Source organism: Lepisma saccharinum, chromosome 2 (genome assembly GCF_977018435.1).
Source record: "Lepisma saccharinum chromosome 2, izLepSacc3.1, whole genome shotgun sequence".
In the NCBI taxonomy this organism is placed as follows: Eukaryota; Metazoa; Arthropoda; class Insecta; order Zygentoma; family Lepismatidae; genus Lepisma; species Lepisma saccharinum.
Window position 1 is genome coordinate 201,408,432 of NC_139230.1, and position 22,919 is coordinate 201,431,350.

Genomic DNA, 22,919 nt, shown 5'->3' on the forward strand with positions numbered 1-22,919 from the left:
GGTTATGCTACTCATTCATAGCTCCCCAATTTCCTCACAATGGTGGGTGGCCACCGGTCCCATACACAAGCCAAAATTTCAGGAGATAAGTTGTTAAGCTTCCTCCAGAAGACTCAAACCTTGATTAAATTCAAGCTGATTCTTTCTTGTACTGATACCAGTAGTATCGACCAATACAGATACATTGGTTTTAGTTCTACATTAATTATTTTTATTACTTTGTATCAATTGGCTAAAGTGATACACGGGAGTCAAAGCTTCAAAATTTTTGCAAGTTTTCATTTACTTTTCAATTAGTTTTCTCAGTTTATTTGCATACCAGATGTATGACTACAGTGAAAACATATCATGTTTTCAAAAGGGTATAGATTAACAAAAAGTGTAACTATCTTTGGAGTATTCTTGGTGGCAAAGTGTATTGAGTGTTCAACTCATGATCTCGCCGATGAAGGCTCTGAGTTTGAATCCCAGCCTGGGCAATGTAGTTCCTTGTTGCACTGCCCCTCATTAAATTCACCTACTCATCATTGATTCTCATTGTTTTAGCCAAAAGAGGACATAAAAAATACAAACTATCTGCCTGTGGTGGGAAATGTAATTAGATTTTGATTTTGTTTGCAAGAACCAGTCATATGTTATTAAGTTTGCATTATTTTCTGAGATAAAAGTGAGACTTTCGTAACATGAGATGTATCCAGAAGCTGTTTTCATGTAGTAGATGTTTTGAGGGCTTTGTCAGAATCATCATCTTACTTCTATTGCTTTTAAATAGTTTCCCTGGTGGCTGTCACGGTGAACTTCCATTGACTATAATTATAGAAACCTTTGTGAAAATGTTTTTTCTCCTAATTTTGTTGGTTGTGTTCAAAGCCAGCAAACGATGCCTTGATTTCTCTCCTAAACAAGTTGCTGGCTGCAAAATTAAGAAATAAGTTGTTCATGGTGTATATTTATTGTATTATGTTGTAAACTATTTACTAACTTCCTACGGGGCTGTACATGTGCACAGAAGTAAAGATTGTGACGATCAGCAGATGTCTGTTCCTACTTGGTTGCTGAAGTGTTAACATCTTTGTTGTAGGGATGGGTCCTCGCTACAAAGTGGTGTGGTGGCACGGTATGTTTGTTCACTTGTTTCCACTGTAGTTCCCAATAGTTTAGAAGTTATGCAGGCTACCTCTTGCATGCTTTATGAGGCTTTCTAGTGAAACCTTAGGAATTAGAAGTAGAATAGAGCATGCTGTGGGAGTAAACCGCTGTGCCATTTTGAAAAAAAAAAGATAAGAGTGTTCTCTTTGTGAAAAATGGTGTACGTTTATTTTATTCCCTGTATTATTGTGCACATTGCTGCATGCATAACTCTCAATCACATGTGTGTACAGATATTTACTCCCAAATCACACGCATTAATTGCTGGATTAAAATTTCACGATGTGTTGGCTTCTATTTTATGTAGGTTATCGGTGTGTTTTTTTCTTTTGAGATGTGAATTTGTACAATGAGCTTCATATGCTAATTTGGATGTGTTAATTAGGTATCAAACAAAGCTAGTACTTGAGTAAGCACTATCATAAGATTGCAGTGTGTTACACTCAGATCCATTGCTGAATATATACTGTCTCTTTGAAACAGTATAATGTAGCCTAACTCAAATTTTCTTTCCCTCCACAATGTTCAACACACATATGTTCATGAAGGAATAGTTCTGTAGCTCAGGCAGGACAACTAATACATACGCATTTCAGTACATATATCAAATTCAGTGGAACTTTATAATGGACACCAATGGGAAACGTCAATACATCCGTTCTTGAGAAGTGTCCCCTATTCAGAAGTAGCTTAAAATTCTGTAGTAATTTTAGATGAACATAAAAAATTTGCATTTCTTCTAAGTTGTTTAATGGACAAAATTTGTTATACATGTAAATTTGATATATTTCTTTCATGTATAGGTAAAGTTTTATAAAATATTCTCTTGTTTAACTTTTTGGATAGACCCAGACAGTTTGAAACAATCAGGTTTATTTTCTATAATTTCCAGAAAGTTTCAAAAGTTAAATTTTCCACTTTTAAGCCAGGTGTGTTGAGAAAAGAGCTTTACCAGCCGTGGTTTTCATTTTCAGTCCATGATTTAAGGATAATTTAATCTCACTTATATTCATGTTTACATTATTTATGTTATGTTAATGCCTCTGTAATTGGAGATATCCTTTCTCTGTAGATGGGAAATAAATAAATATAATAATGTTTTGTTTCTTAAATGGTCACTGTACTGCATTTTTTGCAACAGCAAAACCATATGACTATGTTTTGGACTAAGGTTTATTTTGAATAGACATTGAAGATTTCATTTTTTTTTTCATTTAAACTTAATGTTTCCATGCCTTCCTTCCACATGTGTCTTGAACTTCCAAAGCAATGAATTTTTTAAAACTTTTGACACAGTGAGTTTCAACACTTAGGTTCTCTTGAATCTTGATAAATACATACAATTGTCTGGCTGCCACCTAATCATCACAACTATTGTGTGACAGTATACAGTTTTCCTATTATTGCAAAATTTCTATGGGCTCCGGGTTCGAATCTCACTCTGAGCATGGGTATTATTTGTGAGTGTCCTTTCATCAAGTTGATCATATCATCCCTCATCCTCATCATTGCAATTAGCTAAAAGTCGCAGAATAGCAACCCTACATAATAAGAATCTTATCAAATCTATTATTGTAACACTGTTACCTCCAAATTTCAGAAATTGCCATTGTTATTTCTCATGCTGTCTGTTATTCAGAAGTTTTAAATCAACCTTTAGGTGTAGTTTTCAGTGTCCACATACATTATGGAGAATGCCTGTTGTTGAGAAGTACCTGTATGTATTTCTGCGGGGAAATTAAAATTTGTCTGTTAAGAGAATATTTACTATATAGTACATATTTTTCGATAAGAAATGGTACATAGGAAACAAACAATCTCACACAAAGTTACAAGCTTGAACTAGAAATTTGGGTCCCACTACAAGTGAAAAATTGATTATGTAAATGTGTGAATGCTTTCTTTAATGGGGCACATTCATATCATGGTATTATTACAATGAAATTGAATACAACATGCAAGTTTTTATCGCGGAATTTATTTGTATAACATTTTTAAATTGAGCCACTTTCTTTGTATTTTACTGACCTACTGTACAATTTCATTTATCATATTTTAAAAATTACATTGAACAAAACACATTCAGTATCTCTTCTCTTGTCTGATTTTCCTTTTATTCGTTCTTTTTTGACTGTTAGAAAACTGAGATGAACTCTGAATATAGTTGTGGGAACATTTAGCAAATGCTATATTTTATTTTTATGTACCCACCAAATCATGAGGGAGCAATGATAATAGACTAAGATATATGTAAATTAAGTTTATGTACGTAAGTTCATACTCCATACTTAATAAAAGTATATATTTTTTATTTCCTGAAATGAGAATTACAAGAGCAATATTTTTTACAATCATGATCTGAGTTGATTTGTTCATTTAAAATGAAAAATGAAAACCTTTCATGTAACAAACCTTTTGATCTTCATATGATAAGCATTTTTGAATGAAAATATTAATTCATATAACAGACTCGAACTGAGAAGGGGTGTAAGGCTCACTCTGAAGGTTTTCCCTGCAGTTTATACTTGGTGATTCCTCATTTATGTAGATTTTTATTTATTTTTCTCTTGGTGGGCAACTTAATGACATAACATTACATAATGCAAATCTTAAAATTAGGTAAGAACTGATATTCTATTGATCTGATTAACATTACATGTTTCATGAAGAGTCATTTATTCACCTTCTTGACTTCAGGGGTTTTGCCATAGAAAAAGAAACTTTGTATTTAGACATTTACTTTACAGAACAGTTGTATACCGATACTTCATTTATATTCATGAGAAACAACAAAAAATGGCAGGATTTTGCATTGAATTTATAGGTTGTTCATGAAAATATTGGATCGGTAAAATACCAACAATGTTACTGATAAATCTGATACAGTAGACTAGTAATTGATTTTCTCCAAACCTAATACAATATATCTGTCAAAAGAATATCATATCCAAAGGCAATAGACTTGCTGCTAGTTTGGAAACTGTTTTGAGTATAGAAAATTAAATTTATGAATAGCAAAAGATGATAGCTTTCCAAAAGGAAAAGAAAGAAAAGTGCTAGCTTTGTGTGAGTGGGCATTGGGCAACTAGTTGCAGCTGTTTACTTTTTTTTTAAATGATAGATTCAGTTTATAAACTTTCAAATGTAATGTTAAAGTGAGTGTTCATTCTTTTTCAGATCCAGAAATCTTGAATGGATTGAAGTGGTCACATGCTTTGGATGAAGTTTTCAAAGAAAACCTGAAACTGGATCCAACACTACGGTGGCAATATTTTGGAAGTCAGAGAGGTTTTATGAGAGTTTATCCAGCTTTTAAGTGAGTAACTCGAAAGAAAGTTCATTTTCTAAGATTGGTTGATTTGTTGTTTTAAGTCCACTTGATGCACAGAAAAGCTAATTGGGACTGGACCTACAGTTTAAAGTGGGATCTGAGCCACTATGTGCCTCCACCAGGTATCGAACCCAGGACCTCTTGATTACAGGGTGACGACGCCATCGGTTATTTTCTAAGAATTTTTTATGCATTCTTTTGAAAATGTATAAATGAAGTGCTTCCAGAAAGGCATTAGTTTATGTTTTAAAATAAAATAAATTTCTGCCTTGGTCAGCATATTGAGTTTTTCAGAAAGGCCTATTTGAATTGATTTTTTTGTTTGTTTGGTTGTTTCTAAAGATCTGTGTTAGATTGGAATTCACATGTGAGGTTAGGATGTAATCTTTATGGCATTATATTATTGTATGTCTTGTTCTTTATAACCAGTGATGATTGTCCAAACTTAAATTATTTATTTGATTACTTTGCTTGTTGCACATTTTTTTCTTGCAGAATGAAACACTTTTGTTTTTGCATCGATGCAACTATCCTAATGCACCATAGTTGTGGCTCAGTGCACACATAATCCTTCATTAATTTTGTGCTGTGTGTTGATTAGAATTATGTGATTAATTGAATTTTTTTCTGACTTCAGATCAATGCTATGTGTGTTGTTGTTATACAAATAATTTCACAATTTATTACACCTTTATCTGTTTATTTATTGAATATATATGTACTAAGTTGATATTTTTGTATGCTTTTAACTATTCTTTAGCTTATGTTTATTATGAAATCACTAAAATAGTTCTGTAGTATAATTATTGCTTGCAAGCTACATTTCTTTTTATCTTTCTTTAGAGCCTTTGTGTTGTTTTATTCCTGCGTGTGAGGAGTCATGGCACTTAGATGCACCTGATATGTTATTCTTTTAAGAGCAGCTGCATTAAACAGAAATTGTGATCATGCTTCAGCAGTGTAAAGTGAGATATAACTGTATTTATAAATAGAATATATTATTTCTTTCTTGCATAATTATAATAATAGTAGTGGAATCATGAATAGGAGGAACTCGAATTTAATACGAGGGTGTACCCAAAAGAAACCGGATTTTTTTTTTAAAAGCCATGCATTTTTTTTTTTTACAAAACAACCTTATCACCTTCAAAGTACTCCCCATGACACTTAATACATTTGTCCAATCTGTGATTCCATTCTTGGAAACATTTTTTAAACTCATCTGTAGTGATGGCTGACAGCTCCTTCCTCGTTTTTTTCTTCACCTCTTCTACGTCATCAAATCACTTCCCTTCATGTCCCTCTTCATTCGGGGAAACAAAAAAAAGTTGAAGGGAGTGAGGTCAGGTGAGTAAGGGGCATGGAGCAAGAGAGTCATGCTGTTTATTGCAAAAACCTTGCGCTCTGAGATCTTCTTTCAAAGCACGGCATGTTTCCACTCGGCACTTTTTTTGCTGGTCACTCAGATTCTGAGGCACAAATTTTGCAGTGACCCTTCTCATTCCCAAATTTTTCATTAAAATTTGCTGAACCGAGCTCCAAGATAGTCCAGATAACTTCCCCCACTCTTCAATGGTCCGTCGTCGGTCTTCGAGCACAAGTTCACGAATTTTATCAACATTTTCGTCCGTTCTGGAAGTTGATGGATGTCCAGAATGGGGTTTGTCATCAATGGACATGTCACCTTTCTTGAAGCGAGAAAACCACTTGTACACTTGAGTTTTCCCCATAGCGCTGTCCTTGTAAGCTGTGTTCAACATCACAACCATTTCTGCGGCATTTTTCCCGAGCAGGAAACAAAATTTCACAGCCGCACGCTGTTCTCTTACATCGGCCATCACAAAAAACAAGGTGCGAGCGAAACTGCTTTTATGAAAAAAAAATCACCGTGACCAGAGACAATCTTCCCTGGCAAAGCCACTGGGTGCACTGAACTCACAACGAGTTGCTCGACGCTTGCCTGGTGGGAAAAATTCTTACTATGGAAGCTCCGCCCAGCGCAGCGTTATTCCGTTTTTTTTTGGGTACCCCCTCATGGTTATGTACTTATTCATTGTAACAGTTTATTTATCAATTCACTAAAATAATTTTTGGAATTCTATTAACTTTGATGGCTACTGCCACCATTCCCTGAACATGAGTAACTGTTTATATTCTTGTACAACTAGAAGTAATATTTATGAAATAGTGGAAATGTTTCCATTGAGAAAATTGAATTGTTATACCATGAGTTTTTCCTATCTTACTAAGTATTGCGGTTTATTTATTAACCAATTAAACATATTAGTTTAAAGTGAAATTCTTGTAGATAAGTGTTCCGTATTAGGCAATATATCTATTAAATACAACACAAATACAGTCGTACTACAATGCAACAATATTTGTGACAGACATTTTCTGAAAATTGAGAGAAGTCATAAACAATCTACCATTTAAATAATAATATAGTCACAGGAAAGAAACATTTTTGTGAAATCTTATATTTTTAGTTATTTTGTGTAGAAATGAAAACACTGAATAAAAGCTAACTGCAATTATGCTTTCAGAGCAAAATGAAAAATGGAAATAATAACCGTAACATTTTTTACCTTCTTTTTATTTGTGTGCTGTCCATTGCAGAGGAAAATCTATTCATTGGTATTTTTACTATGTAAATTGTATCTTGATATTTGTTATTTTGCTCATTCCCATGGTAATGATTTAAAATTTCGCAAATGATACACTCAAGTAAGTAAGAACAACTAAGAGCATCATATCGTAGTTCAAAACAAAATATTGGAGTTTCAATATTGGAAACAAATTGGAAGAGAGATAATCACAATTGGGTCTGATTTCCAAAATTTATTATAACATAAATTATTTAATAGAACAATGTGAAGAAACATGTAGAGATGTTCAAATCAATCATAAATTAGATACTCTTTTGAACTCAGAAATTTTAATGTATATGTACTTTTCTTTAAGTAACAAGAGACAGAGATGATTTACAATTTTTGGATATTATTTCTGTGAGCAGTTTCAGTGGTACCAACCTTCTCAATTTTGGACTTTAATTCATTTCACATTTTTTGTTTGCTTGAAGACTTATGCTATTCTGGGTATTTTTCCTACAATTGATGAGCTCAAAAGATCTTTTGAGGCTCATTCTACCTTTTTTATCATTGATACATTTTATATTTTAGACACGTAAAGTAGAATGAGATACAAGCAGTGATTGTGTCGGTAAAATGTTTATCTTTCTTCATACAACAATATTGGTATTGGAAAAACATTCATTATTAAATTTAAATGTAAATTTTGCAAAACTGAGTTAATTCAATTTTAGCTCAAAAGTAAATTAGTACTATAAATTATTGTACAATAGCAAGGAGAGAAAGCTTGTTTTCTAATGTGTTTTGAATGTTTAGTTTCCCAAACTTAACAACTTTGTTCTCTAGTACTTATTTGTTTATGTAAGTGTACAGGCTGTAAGTCCTACAGTAAATGTAAGTAATTCTAATGCTTGTTAATAATTTTGCAGGTGGCCAGAGTTGAAACGTTTACCTGACTTGTTTGATGTTCGACGAAGATCATGGTACATTCAAGGTTCTGTTTCTCCAAAAGACATGGTCATTTTGATTGATACGTAAGTGATTCGTTGCTTAATAGAAATATACATGTTTTGCAGCAGATCAATATACAGTGGAACCCCGATTTTACATTCCCGGATTTTACATTTTCCTGTATTAAACATTCAAACTTGATGGTCCCAACATAGCAAAATGTTATAAAATTTCATTTTAAGTTTCTCAAGCTTGGTCCCCTGAAAATGTAAAGTCAAGGTTCCACTGTGTTTTCAACATTCTAATGCTCTTTTTTTTTATCTACTTCTTATAATTAAAATGCATTTATATACAATTGAAGCTGATTCAAGAAAAAGTGAACTATAGAGAGATTGAAGTTCTGTCAAATCTCAACTCATAATTTTCTGAGAGCTGTGTAAAGTTATGTTCAATCCCAATTTTGTATTTGTGGATTTTACATTTTTCAACATTGTAAGTTCTTCAGCTATAGATCTCTGAAGAATGTACAAGGTGTCGGAAAAGTCTCAATAGGCTAAATTGCAGTATTTGTTCTAAATGTACTCTGTTGAGTTCCACAGAGGTATTTAGGTGGAATATGGAGACCATAATCTGGAGCCATGGCATGGCATTCATCCTCAAACCTAGTGCAGTAGTGGGCCTGATCGTGAATTTTCATGCTGTATATCTGAGATTTCAGATATCCCCATATACGAGGGTTGGGGAGTAAGTCATGGCAACCCAGTAATAATTCGACAATCGAAGGATGTATTAAAAATTTGTTATATACAACTGAAAGAGTATCCATTATGGATATTTTGTTGGTAGGAATCATGAAAGAAAACCCAAGAAACCCTGTGACATACACATGTATTAATGTACAAGTTACAAAGACCATGGAAGATGTTGAATACCATCGGCAGCACCATCCTTTTCACCATGCCTGAAGATTTTGTGATCTACGACGTGCCGTTAGGGAGAAGCATCCAGATGGCAGCATGCTGTGGACAATGCGGGCGATTATTTCGAAGGTTTGACATAATCAGACAAGTTTTTGTAACATGTGCACATGTGTATGTCACAGGGTCAGACAGGTTTTTGTAACTGTTCTCTGGCTGCCGCTAGGTGCACTGTTGTTAACTGTGCGTCTGGGTCCATGTCGTCTACTATTTCCGCATGCCAAGCAACAGTACACCAAATTCCAATGAGGATGGTGGCAGTGGCCACTGAAATTAATAGAACAAAAAAAAACAGTTTCGCGGATAAAGTGAGTACTAGTTTCACCATATTGTACTTGGTAAATAGAGAAGAATGGTACATAATTAGAGGCAAAATAAGAAGTGTGTGTGCATGTGTGTTTGTGTGTGTGTGTGTGTGTGTGTACAGAAACACACATACATACATGCACATAACTATAAAACATGTAATTGTACCTAATGTTTTCTGAAATAGAGGTTGTGCATTAGGGCATAATGATATGAACAAAGGATGCAATTTCGAAATGAAAGGAGTCTTAATTTTTTCCCCTTCGATCAGGGTAGCTCACCACAAAAATATGTTTGCAGTCAGACAACATCTTCTGTTGGTGCAAACTGAAAATACCAAAAATATTGACAATTTGGATGGTATTGGTTCATGCAGACTTTGCCTTCCCAAAAATTCTCTCAGTTTGTCATGCAATTTCTTCAGAAGCTGACGAATTCTTCCATTGCTGACTGTGGATATGGATACCCTCACCCACAATTTCTTGGCATCTTCTAGCACAAGCTCTGTCACATCACTAAATGCATTTTCCACCCTCGGATAATTAGATCTTGTCTGTGCTCAAGGTAAGGTCTCCTCACCTCTGCTTCCCTCGGAAGATGAGAGCTTCTTAATGGTGATGAATCGCCCAAGAATGGACATCGACTTTGGTTTTATTTTTAAGTCCAGTTTATGCACAGATAGGACCTGCAGTTTAACTTGGATCTGAACTAATATAGATTTGATTGATTGATTGAGTTGGTGTTTTAAGTCCACTTTATGCACAGTAAGGCTAATCGGGACTGGACCTACAGTTTAAACTGGGATCCAAACCACTATGAGCCTCCACCGGGTATTGAACCTGAGACCCCTTGATTACAAGGTAACGACACTACCACTGTGCCATCGGGAGGCCCTGAACTAATATAGACTCGACCATGCACCAAGAACTGGGATTTCATAATTACGAGGTGGGGAAATCACCAGCATACCATTGGGAGACCTGGACATCGATTCTTCTATCTGGTTTTCGGTGTCACGATTCTCAGATACCTGCACAAAATATAATTCAAAACTGAGTTCACAAAATTCATTTTTGTGCTAATGATAACCAAACAGGTGTCCAAGTCTTCGACTTGATATGGTGTCCTCCAACTTCTTGGCGAAGTAGGTACAGAAATACTGTGTGTAATGCCAGATGTTATGGTCCCCAGTTGCCCAAAGTATCGTCAAAATGGGACTAAAGTTTGGTTATGGATATCAACGCCCTCTGTGCCACTGGTCTTTTGGCTGCGTGCAAGACGCATCTGGAGGAGAAGCATCATAATGGAGGATAGGCATCCTGCAACACCCGAAACATCATATTTTTATATTTTTTCTGCTAGTTTTGATCCTGATGCTTCATTCATTTTGACGAATATCACCACATGTCTTTCCTTATTCATTGGGACACACAAATTACTTGCTTTGGCAAACCTAGGGTGCCAAAGGTGAAGTCTGTGTGAACAAATACCCTCCATATCATCAATAATTTTGATATTTCGAGTTTGCGCCAACAGAAGATGTTGTCTGACTGCAAACATATTTTTGTGGTGATCTACCCTGATCGAAGGGGGAAAAATTAAGACTCCTTTCGTTTTGAAATTGCATCCTTTGTTCATATTATTATGCCCTAATGCACAACCTCTTTTTCATAAAACATTAGCTACGATTACATATTTTATAGTTGTGTGTATGTGTGTTTCTGTACACACACACACACACACACAAACACACATGCACATGCACACACACTTCTTATTTTGCCTCTAATGATGTGCCATTCTTCTCTATTTACCAAGTACAATATGGTGTTGTGATAAAGTAAATGCCCCTTTAAGGATGAAGTATGAGGCAACAAGTCAATTCCCATTCTCATTGAGGCTCATACCAGTGTATAGTCTCAAAGGTGCATACTCTGTTGAAAATTGAAGCACATTATATTTAATACCTCATATTTCCAACAACTTTCCTCTCTTTCTATTTTTCGCCATCTGCACTAATAACACAGTTCTCCTATGGTATTAGCCTTTTGAACCACCCTGTACATTTACAGATTTTCAAAAAGTGAACTATTTTAGTTTCATGGGCATAGTCGAAAAAAAAAGACACTATTTTTCATGCCACCATTGTGTTCTGGAACCTCCAGATGTCCCACACATGATGACATAGTGCTGAAAGGGTTATTTGTAGACTTTTTGCAGCCACATTGGCCGCCATATCTAATATTGTGTAATAAAGTTGTTTTTTTAAATTTCTTATTATCATAATACAGTTAAAAACTTCAAATTATGTGAAAATAAGATGTCCATGTACTGATTCTATCATTACAAACATAGCATTTTTAAATGTTCTTATACATACATTTCCACACATTAGAAGTAGTTCAGCTAACAACGTGCTGGCCAACCAACGTATATTTAACCTGTGTTGCTTGCTTTCTACCTCTGTGATTTCAAACTAACAAGCAATATGTGCAGAAATCATGTGATCAAGTCTGCAACGATCCGTACGCCGAGTTGTGGTCTTGATTGCTTGTGTACTTGGTGCTTTTGAACTGTACTAGGTGACATCACTTCCGTCAAGACCATACTTCAAGTCTGTACTTTGTACATTTCGGACACAGCCTTAGAACTTTAGATTCAGTCATATTTAGCTGCCTCAGCATAACTTAGCCTTGAGAAATTTCAAAATAATAAGAAATTAAATATTTTGACTTACATTAGTCAGAAAGGAAGTCAAAAGTTCGAGTAATATTAGTCAATCAACTTATTTAATTATTATAAGTTATTTCTGACTAATTCGACTAATACAGTCAACTCTCGATACAACAACCTTTCACAGTTCCCGGAAAAAGGGTTGTTTTCTCAAAGGGTTCATTATCGGAATTTGCACAAATTTTCAGCTTAAACAGAACTCAAATGGGCAAAGATTCCTAGGAGATGGTAACACCATTTATCCTGGTAGTTATACAACCTGTTATGCACAGGATGCTTGTTGTGAGAAGGAAAATAGAACATGAAAACGTTTTCACAAAAAAGGATTTAAAATAATGTTACTTTCTTTCAATTGTGCACAGTCGTTGCTCTACCAGAAAATTCTTACAATTCTAGTTCATGAGAAACCCGTTTGCACTGAGACCTAGGGAAAGGAAAACAATCTCTTGCTTATTGCAAGCAAAACTCAAAGAATCTTGACACCAGTCACACTGGCACCAGCAAAAGTCTGGAGATAATTGGGCAGAATTAATGTTGGATTTTATACGAGTCTACTGAAGCATTGTCTGTTACAAGATAACTGGTAAGAGAAGATCTCTTGGGAGAAACAACACAACCTTTCTAAACACCAGACAGAAAAAAAAAAAGGCAGGGCTGTAAATTTCATTCTGGTTCGGCTGTGTAAAATACATCGTAAAAGAAAGGTCGCATTTTCTTTGCTTCAACCAACTTCATAGTCACCCCTTCCACCATTCAAGGGAGCAGTCCAAACTCCTTCCTCGACTTGCATTGTAATTCAGCCTGAAAAAGGAAACGTGCAACTTGCGATCTGCTTTCTTTTCACCCAATGCGTATTCTAGGAGACATTAAACAGCATCTCACTTCATAATCATTTGGATTTTGAATTGGATTTCACTTTAAACTGTATATTTAGTCCTGATTAGCCCATCAGCATAAAATGAACTCAAAACAAACTTTATGAAACCTGCGCATTTTCAGATATCAAAATGGGAGATCGTTATTTACCCTCACGTTAATCGACGATTTAATGTTGGATTTAGGAGTATTCTCGATGTCAAACATCCACTCCTCCAAATGTTTTCCCCTTGAATAATGTTTCTTTAAATCGGTCTCAGCATCCATTCTTACATTGAGCACTTTTTTTCCTGCCACATGAATGGTTCTAAAGAAAAGGTGCGATTATATTGTGTGCATTTCCTTCCAACACGCTCGAAGTGTTGAGGAAGTTTATTCTTGTGTCAGATGCAAAATAAAATTTACAGTTTTGCTTATCAGAAGGTGCAGAACAAGAAGTTGTTTTAACTCTTGTTTTTCTTTCTGTTGATCGAATTTCGTTATTTTAAAATCAAAACAGCTTTGCGAGATTCAAAACAGTGAATTTTTGCTTTGCCCTGAATGAGTCATTGTTATCAGCAAGCGAGAGCTTTGCAGACGATAGACAAAACACTGGTGCCAGCTGCGGCGTAAAAACAAGGAGACTGGCTGGAAGTTCGAGCAACAGGTGGTCGAAGAGGCATTTTAAGATTTAAGATAACGCAATTGTCGAAGACGGAACTTTTATCAGTGTGAAGAAAGAAATTACCCTTGCTTTACGTTTTACTATGCAACAGACAATAATACGGGCAATATTTCCTATGCAGTATTTGGCATTAAAAAAAAAACAGGACCTGAATTCTGCATTTATCACATTGCCATGCACACCAGTGGCGGAGAATGAGCTGGGAAAGGTGGGGGGGGGGGTCACTTATTTTTTTACTTGTCCTATTGTTTTTGTTCATTTTCAAGAATGTATCCAGAACTGGTTGCCCCATTTTAGACATCAAAGGAAAGGAAGATGTGTCCACTTCCACCCTCGCCTGTAATCACCCCGTTTGCACACACAAGCAAGAAAATCGTGGCTGAAACAATCGGCATCACCGCCCCCCTCCCCTACATGTTTGCTGAGTGGAAAAGAGAGAGAAGTCACTCAGCCAACGGAACACTTTTTGGCAAATATTACGACATCGGCACAGTTAGGAAAACGTATGAAGTGGGAAGCAGGAGTTATGATGCACGTAAGATCAAAGTCAACTTTTGCAGAAGCTTGGATGACAAATCATTAAGCGGGTTGACAATCTTTAGTTTGCCTATGTGGCTTTGATTATCTCTAACAGTTTCGCTTTTTTATGAAGTGTTACAGGGAACAAAGAACACGTTTTGAATGAAAGCGGTTACCGGAAGTTGTCGGCTACAAGGCCAAAAGTTGCTCACTCACGGGAACCTGCTGAACTCTAGTTCAGAGCTAGACAGATGGTCCAGACTTCCAGGCACCATTCATCTGTATTTTGGAACATCCCTGCAATCTTATCTCTAATTTCTCAAGGTGGTGTATTTATCGATGAAAGAGCTTGACCTGCCATATACATACAGGGTCTGTTCTGAAAGTATTCGAACTGTCCGCAGTGTGGCACGAGAATCGGTTGAGGGTTCGGGTAAGCTGCGCCAGGTGGCAGTCGGGACCTTAACCTTCAAAACAAGGCCTCGCTCAGTTGCCTGTGAGCAGTGGTTGAGGTGCAATTGCTGGTGTTGTGTACATGGAAAAAACGTCATGTCGAGAATTTGCAATTGGTGGATTTGGTGAAAATGGAGCGCACTTTAGAAAAGCGCTACGCTGTGAAATTTTGTGTTAAATTGAAACAAAACTTTACGGAGACTTTAACCATGCTACGGGAGGCTTACAACCCCAGAAGCAAGAGACAAAGTTCAGAATGGCACACCCCCGCATCCCCTCGTCAAAAGAAGGCCCGGATGTCAAAATCAAAGGTGAAGACAATGCTCCTTGTCTTTTTCGATGTGAAGGGGGTCGTGCACAAAGAGTTTGTACCTGCTGGGACCACCGTGAATGCAGCTTACTACAAAATACTGCTTCAACGTCTCCGAGAGAGGGTCCAGCGCATCCGGTCTGACATTGCCGACAGGTGGGTGCTTCACCACGACAAACGCCCCGGCTCACACAGCGCTGTTGGTAGGTGAGTTTTTGGCCAACGTACGTGTGGCAATGCTGCCTTGTCCCCCTTACAGCCCAGATTTGGCACCGGCCGACTTCTTTTTGTTTCCCAAGGTCAAAAGGGTGCTCAAGGGGAAGCGTTTTGCATCAATTGAAGAGGTTCAAGCTGCCAGGACTGCAGCATTAAAGAGGGTGTCAGTCAAGGACTTCCAGGACTGCTGTGAACAGTGGAAAAGTCGCTATACTCGCTGTATTGAGGCTAAAGGTGTCTACATTGAAGAATATTGACAGCAGTTGTAAATAAATTGTTTACAAATAAATAAGTTTGGATACTTTCAGAACGGACCCTGTAGACAAAGACTGCAAGTCCAGCACAGTCATTTCGGGCTGCTTCCCCCCCCCCCCAAACCAGTTGTCAGCAGCTCTTACAACAAGGAAACAAGTCGAGGCCAATTTAAAATAGCATCCAAGCACATTCGATCTTCTCTTTCTTCTCGCGTATCCTAGAGCAAGCAAAATCACAATGGCAAAACAAGCCTAGCATGTTAGGTAGCGGCCGTGGGGTGCGGGGTAACATTGGCACGCTTGGGGCAGGGGAGGGTAGAGGTCAAGTGCTTTTGGATATCACCAGTGGCGGCAATTAGGGGGGGAGAGTGGGAACATCTTTTCACCACTTTTGCCCCCGCACTATGCTAAACCTTATATACAAATGTAAATATACTGTCTTTACCCCTCAGTTTTGGCACCTTGCCCCCCCCCCCCCCCTGGTTTTGGAACCCAATCGCCGCCACTGGATATCACTCAAGCTTGGTGTGGTGGTGTCTATTTTTAGATGAGAGGGTCGTTATATCTGGGGTCGTAGAATCAAGAGTTGACTGTATTAGTCAAAGGACTGCTTTGACTAATATTAGTCCAATGACTACTGCTAGTTCAATGACTACTGCAACTAATATTAGTCGAAAAAATAGTGGACTAATTTTTTCGACTAACTAAGTGATATTTTGTTTCAACCAACGACTAATTAGTTGATGGTGCCCATCACTACTCTGTGACCAATCCAGTGTTCCAATGTGGTATCCAGCAACAACACAGCAAAATAATCAATTTTGACATTAGGCCTGTGGTGGGGACTTTTTGGACACCCGGGATAATCTAGGTGTCACTCTGCATGTGTGAATGTCATGTTGAGACTGTAGTGCAAATGGCTGATATTTTTCTATCTTTAAAGATGCTTTTATGTGCCAGCATGAAAATTCAGGATTGATACTAAAGTATGTTCTCATGTTATTTGCAGGAGTGGAAGTGTTCATGGTCAGACATTTGACATGATGAAAATTTCAGTGAAAAGTCTTTTAAACACTTTGAGGGCAAATGATTATGTTAATGTTGCTTGGGTAAGTATGCATGTAACACTACAGAATAGGTCACACAAATGTGATGTTTTTAACATTATTGTAATTATTAAGGGTTGGTCATTTTTCCATATTTTTTGCCATCTTGATTGCATTTTTCTTCATTTTTGAGGATTAATTTTCTTCTCCCCTGGTATTTCATGAATTTTAAATGCATTTGCTAGCATAATTTATGTATTTAAATTTCCTGACATGGTCTTTTTAGCACATTTTCCATTAATCGAAAATATGGTCAATGGAAATGCAGAATATTATTTTTAACTGAAAGTTTGGCAGTGTATTGGATAATTAAATGTGGTACATTTATTTTTCCTCCAGCACTTAAAATACTTTGTGTGAAATCTACTTTGAGGTTCCCTTCCACGTAGGTGCCCAAAAGTCAACCTCACTTCCACATAGTACACCCTGGACTGAAGACTAACAAGGTTCTGGCGACTGGCACTATGGCCAGTATAATTTTTTGTGTTGTCCTGTTTTTTGTCCTTGTGTGTGCTGAGTGCCCGTTCACAGCCTTAGCTTTTAACAGAAGTCAGAAGATTTTAAGATTTTTAGTTATGCAACGTTAGAGTTGTTATTTGTAATGATAAGGGGCTGGCCCCCGTATAATGTGAAGGGTGCAAAATAGCCTAAGTGCTGACGCACCCAAAATTTTAAATACAAATTCAAATTCAAATGCTGGCTACTGTAATTGTAATCTTGATTTTTAGTCACAATATAAAAAAGAAATATAATCTGATGTACCCGAAACACAACTATATTTTCATAAGCTGACCGACTACTCTGTCGTGCAAGGGCCACTCTGAAAAGAGGTGAATGACTTATACAGGAGAACCTTGAGTAAAAATAAATAAAACTATATTTGCACTTAATTGCTTTTTTCCCCATTTGCTTCAGTAGTTTAGAAAACCAAACAATGGGTTTTGTCTTATTATTCAACTATGCGGTTGTAATTTATGAACAATCAAGCTTTCAATACTGAAAATTACTCTTAGGTCATATTTTACCATATCTAGGTCATTTCTAAATAATTTTAAGGTCATTCTGTAGGTCATTTTTTGAGATTTTTAGGTCATCGAATTCCGAGCCGTAGCAAATATCAAGAAAAAAATTACTTTCAGCTTATTATATTTGATGACTGCCACTTTAATCAGTTGATTATTGCCTGATTCTGATCTCACTGGAGAAAGGTAATACCAAATCTGTTTGAGTTATTTTGCGAGAAGAGGGAAATCAAAGTTAATTTTATATTCCTTGCCAATAAATATATGGTTGGCCGCGGTGGCTCAGTCGGTAACGCGTCTGACTACCATGCTAAAGGTCCCGGGTTCGATCCCTGGCCGGTTCAAATCCGGGAACTTTTCTAACGATGGAAGCGGCCCCGGCGCCCACCCAGCGTCGAATAACATGTGTACCTGGGGGAAACCCTGGGGGGTAAAGGCGGTCAGGGGCGTGATGCTGATCACATCACCCCCACTCACGACCGGATCAAGAAAGTGTGGGGCGTTACCCCCACACCCCCTATACGCCTGCATGGCATGGTGCTAAGCACAGGGGAGCACTTTACCTTTTTTTTTAATCCAATAAATTATATGTACATGAAACATATGCTCACATGCATCATGGCCAAAACACTATTTTGTGAGTTTATCAGTTTTTGATGGAGCCGGCCCCCATGGCAAAGTGGTTAGCACATCGTGCTACAATGCCAGGGGTCTCAGGTTCGAATCCTGGCCTGGGCATGGAGGTTTGTGAGTGTCCATTCATCAATTTCATCATATCATCACTCATCCCCATTGTTGCAAATTAGCCAAAAGTGGCACAAGAAGGAAGTAAAATAAAGCAAATCAATCAATCAATCAAGTTTTGGTGGACTACTTCCATTATCATGAATATCAACCACTCTTGCTGTTAATTTTTGCAGAGCCATTGATTTGTTGCAATTATACAGTACTGTTTTCCATGGTTGTTAAAGGTCCAAGAACTCATAAATTCTAATGGGTTCTATTCGGTTCCGCTGCAGGATTGGTACCTTTTTCTTGCACAATTTAAATTTGGTACAAGTTGCGTATTGTTTCATTGAAAAAAGGTTCTTTTAATTGATCCTGATAAAGGTTCCTGGACTGTATCTAAATTGATGCGGGGAAAAAAGGTTCCTGGACCAAATTTGAATTGATCCTGGAAAAAGGTTCCTGGACTGAATTTAAATTGATCCAGAAAAAAGTTCCTAGACTGAATTGAAATATTTTACAGATAAAAAGGTTCTTTACGGTCCAGAACCCATTTACGCTTGCTGATTTTCTCTCATGGACTGGAATTGAATTTATTTAAAATTCCTGAACCTTTAACAACCCTGTTGTTCTCCAAGAATGGAAAAACTTTCATCGAATTTTCAACCTTGAGTGAACAAAGGGAGCATAGGTGATGCAATCAGCTGTTGCCATGTTATCTTTCTCCAGTGCTACTTAGCCTACTGTGATCAATCCAGAACTATTCTATGACCCATCCACATGCTAGATATGCATCTGTGACCATTTCATGACTCAAACCTGCAACCCATCAATCTCCCACCTGGCATGCTTATTGCCATGTTTGTCTTTTATCACGCTGGCTGAGTGGGTAGTGCATTGATGGATGTTGAACCAGCTGGCCTCTGTGGCAGAGTGGTTAGCACAGTGTGCTATGATGGCAGGGGCCTTGGGTTCGAATCCCAGCCTGGGCATGGGTGTTCTTTGCAAGTGTTCCTTCATCAATTTGGTCACTCATCTTCATCTTCATGATTAACAATAAGTTGCAGAATTCTGCACATCGTCATCACCCTTATTCAGTGCTAAGTGTTTGTATTGAAAGCACAGGTATAATATTAAATGTTCTTGAATTTCTGGCAATGAAGCAAGGAAGAAAATGCAACTTGGGAACAAAGTGAAGGGGAATTTTTCATCTGCAGTGACTGCAAGACAAGTAAACAAAAGACTAGTAAATCTTGAAGCTTTCCTGGTGTCTAATGATGAATAAATTATCTCTGACTACAGCGCTTTGAATGGAGTGTGGAAAACGAGCCAAAAAACTGATTTCCGAGGTGGATGACAACATAGATGGCAGTGTGATCAGTACTGCAACTAATTTTCTTATGAAAGTAATACAGCTTAGTTAGTTTTTGGAATATACAGCGTGGTTACAAATTATTGGACGATTTCATAAAGCTATATTTTCACTAATACTGAAGATATATACATTTTCTTAGTGTCATTTGAAAGAGGGAAGTTTCAAGTTTTTTTACTGACTTTAGATGCACTAGATGTGAGCCCCACATGTAATGCAGCAGACGTCCAGGCGGTGATCCCATTTCTTGCCAAACCCTCTCAAGCATGTCTGGTGTGATGTTCTCGATGGCTCTGTTAATGCGTCTTCTCAATTCTGGCAGTGTAGCTGGAAGTGGATTGATGTAAACACTGTCCTTGACGAAACCCCACAGAAAGAAATCACACACTGTGAGGCCGGTGAACGTGGTGGCCATATGCAGAATGTGTCGTCTGCGGCCGATGCATGACCAATCCTGGCAGATGTCGATTTAGGTACTCCCGGACATCCACATGCCAATGTGGAGGGGCCCCCGTCTTTTTGGAAAATGAACCCCTGTTCCTCTTCTTCCGTGAGCTGTGGCATTAACCAACTTTCCAAGATGTCCAGGTACACGCTTCCCGTGATAGTGTTCTCTACAAAAAAAAAATGGGCCAAACACACGTCTCTTAGAAATGGCACAAAACACGTTTAGACAAATTAAAATCACATGACAACTACGAAAACTTCAAACTTCCCTCTTTCAAATGACACTAAGATAGTGTATTTATCTTCAGTATTAGTGAAAATATAGCCTTATGAAATCGTCCAGTAATTTGTAACCACGCTGTATTGTGTAGATTTGTTTGTCTTGAAAGGCATTAATTTGGAAGGAAAAGCAAAATAAAATAATTAAATAGCATGCATAACACAAGAAGAAACATTGCAATGTGATTCCGGATGTCAGTTGTTGGATTGTGTACTAGAGTTTATTTTTCTATGTTATTAGAATATATATAGTATCCGTTATTAGAATATATATAGTATCCGTTATTAGAATATAAATAGTATCCTGTTAGATATTTCATACCAAGGCAACAAACCACAAGTGTCGCTTGGAAGTGAGCAGTCTGTAATCAATGCAGCCTTTCGAACCATAGGGACACAAGCTCTGACTGCACTGTTTCCTCAAGGAGATTTTAGACCAAAGCACGACGACGACGACGACGACGACGATGATGATTACTACTACTACTACTACTACTACTACTACTACTACTACTACTACTACTACTACTACTACTACTACTACTACTACTACTACTACTACTACTACTACTACTACTACTACTACTACTACTACTACTACTACTACTACTACTACTACTACTACTACTACTACTACTACTACTACTACTACTACTACTACTACTACTTCTTCTTCTTCTTCTTCTTCTTCTTCTTCTTCTTATTCTTATTCTTATTCTTATTCTTATTCTTATTCTTATTCTTCTTATTCTTATTCTTATTCTTCTTATTCTTATTCTTATTCTTCTTATTCTTATTCTTCTTATTATTATTCTTCTTCTTATTCTTCTTCTTCTTATTCTTCTTCTTCTTCTTCTTATTCTTCTTCTTCTTCTTATTCTTCTTCTTCTTCTTCTTCTTCTTCTTCTTATTCTTCTTCTTATTCTTATTATTATTCTTCTTCTTATTCTTATTCTTATTCTTATTCTTATTATTATTCTTATTCTTATTATTATTATTATTATTTTTTTTATTTTTTTTATGAAAGTCACAATGACGGTACATGGTCCACTGTCTAGAATGGATGTTAATATCTTCATGACCACTGTACCAAATATCATTGCAATTATCACATTCATTGAAATGCTTAATGTAAAAGAATCAGACGTTGCAGCAAAAAAATCATTTACTTCCATTATAAGCACATGAATACCACATAGCCATGCCGACAGCAGCACTACTAGCGGATCTTAATTCAGAGGCACCGTAAGAGAGTGCAGGGCTGTCCCATTTTCGACACTACCTATTAAAAGCACTGTATCACTGGCTATTGACCACATCAATTCTGGAACAGTGTCTGAGCTTTTGAAAGCTAATGTCACTCTCATATTCACTTTTACCCTGAAGATGATAGTGACATTAGCTCTCGAAAGCTTGGACACTGTTATAGAATTGACCTGGTCGATAGCCTAAAAGAATTTATTCATCAAACAAATGACTGTCTTCTTTAATTTGTGAGTTGTCCCCTGTCCTCTTTTTGGTACAGCTCTAATATTCTTGTCAGAAGCAATAAAATAAGAACTGTTGCACCAGTATTTTGTTGATCTAAACTGATAATGGAACATCAGCCATATGGTGGTAATTTTGTTGATAAGTTTACAAATTTGATAATCTTGGTGTCAGCAATGTTGATAATGCTAGTTTCTTCTGATAAGCAATACTGAGTATCTCAGTGATACCAACACTATAAATTTTATGGATTGACATTGTTTATTGACTTGCTTTATTTTACTTCACTTTTTGTGCCACTTTTGGCTAGTTTGTGAAGATGAGGATGAGTGATGATATGATGAAATTGATGAATGGACACTCACAAACATCCATGTCCATGCCAGGATTCAAACCCAGGACCCCTGGCATCGCAGCACGATGTGCTAAGCACTCTGCCAAGGGTGCCGGCTTTTATGGATTTAGAGCCAGCTTATTTAGTAGGCAATACAATAATCAGAGAGTAAACCAGTTTGTAAAAATATATGCATTTTGAAGTCCTTATGCATACATTCTTGATTTTCTTTTACATGGTCCAGGAACAATAAGAAACACAACACACACTAAAATATGAACAAAATTCAGGTGTTTTGCAGGTTTCTCATTGATAATGCCAAGGCAAAACTGGAAGTTAGAAATACATGTGACTTTCCACAAGTGTTTTTAACCTCCTCCATTTTTACCTTAGTAAAATTTATGGGAAACCAGTGAAATGCCTGATTTCATTTTTATTTTATTGTGCGCTGTTTTTTTATTCTGTTTCTGGACTCTTTGATAGGTAAGAGTATGTTTTATTTATCACGTAGTGTTAGAAGCTACTTTAGTGAACTGGAATGCATGGAATGCGTATTCTTTTTAACAAATGCCACTTAATTATGCTAAATAATTTAAGATGTATGCAGTAACATTTATTTTCAATTTTTATTACAGTTTAATAATGAAGTTAACTGGGTTGTTCCTTGCTTGGATACCCTAATTCAGGCTACAAGTCAATATAAAAGAATACTTTTCGATGCCATAGATCGTTTGCAAGAAGGGAATCTCACAAGTTATTCTACTGCCTTAGACTTTGCTTTCAGAGCTTTTATAAATGTAAGTAAAAAGAATTCT

The 22,919-nt window shown here is 36.8% G+C and overlaps 1 protein-coding gene across 2 annotated transcripts in view; it reads left to right on the plus strand.

Annotated features, from left to right (window-relative positions):
- The window catches only part of LOC145984265 (voltage-dependent calcium channel subunit alpha-2/delta-1-like), a 102,337-nt gene that overhangs the window by 20,004 nt on the left and 59,414 nt on the right, over positions 1-22,919 (plus strand). Inside the window, exons 5-9 of one of the 2 annotated variants that reach the window (XM_083117875.1) lie at positions 1,082-1,117; positions 4,327-4,465; positions 8,001-8,105; positions 16,340-16,439; positions 22,740-22,901. In XM_083117875.1, coding sequence (XP_082974001.1) covers positions 1,082-1,117; positions 4,327-4,465; positions 8,001-8,105; positions 16,340-16,439; positions 22,740-22,901 — 542 coding nt within the window. The remainder of the gene's footprint in view (positions 1-1,081; positions 1,118-4,326; positions 4,466-8,000; positions 8,106-16,339; positions 16,440-22,739; positions 22,902-22,919) is intronic. The other variant, XM_083117876.1, reaches the window with a different exon arrangement.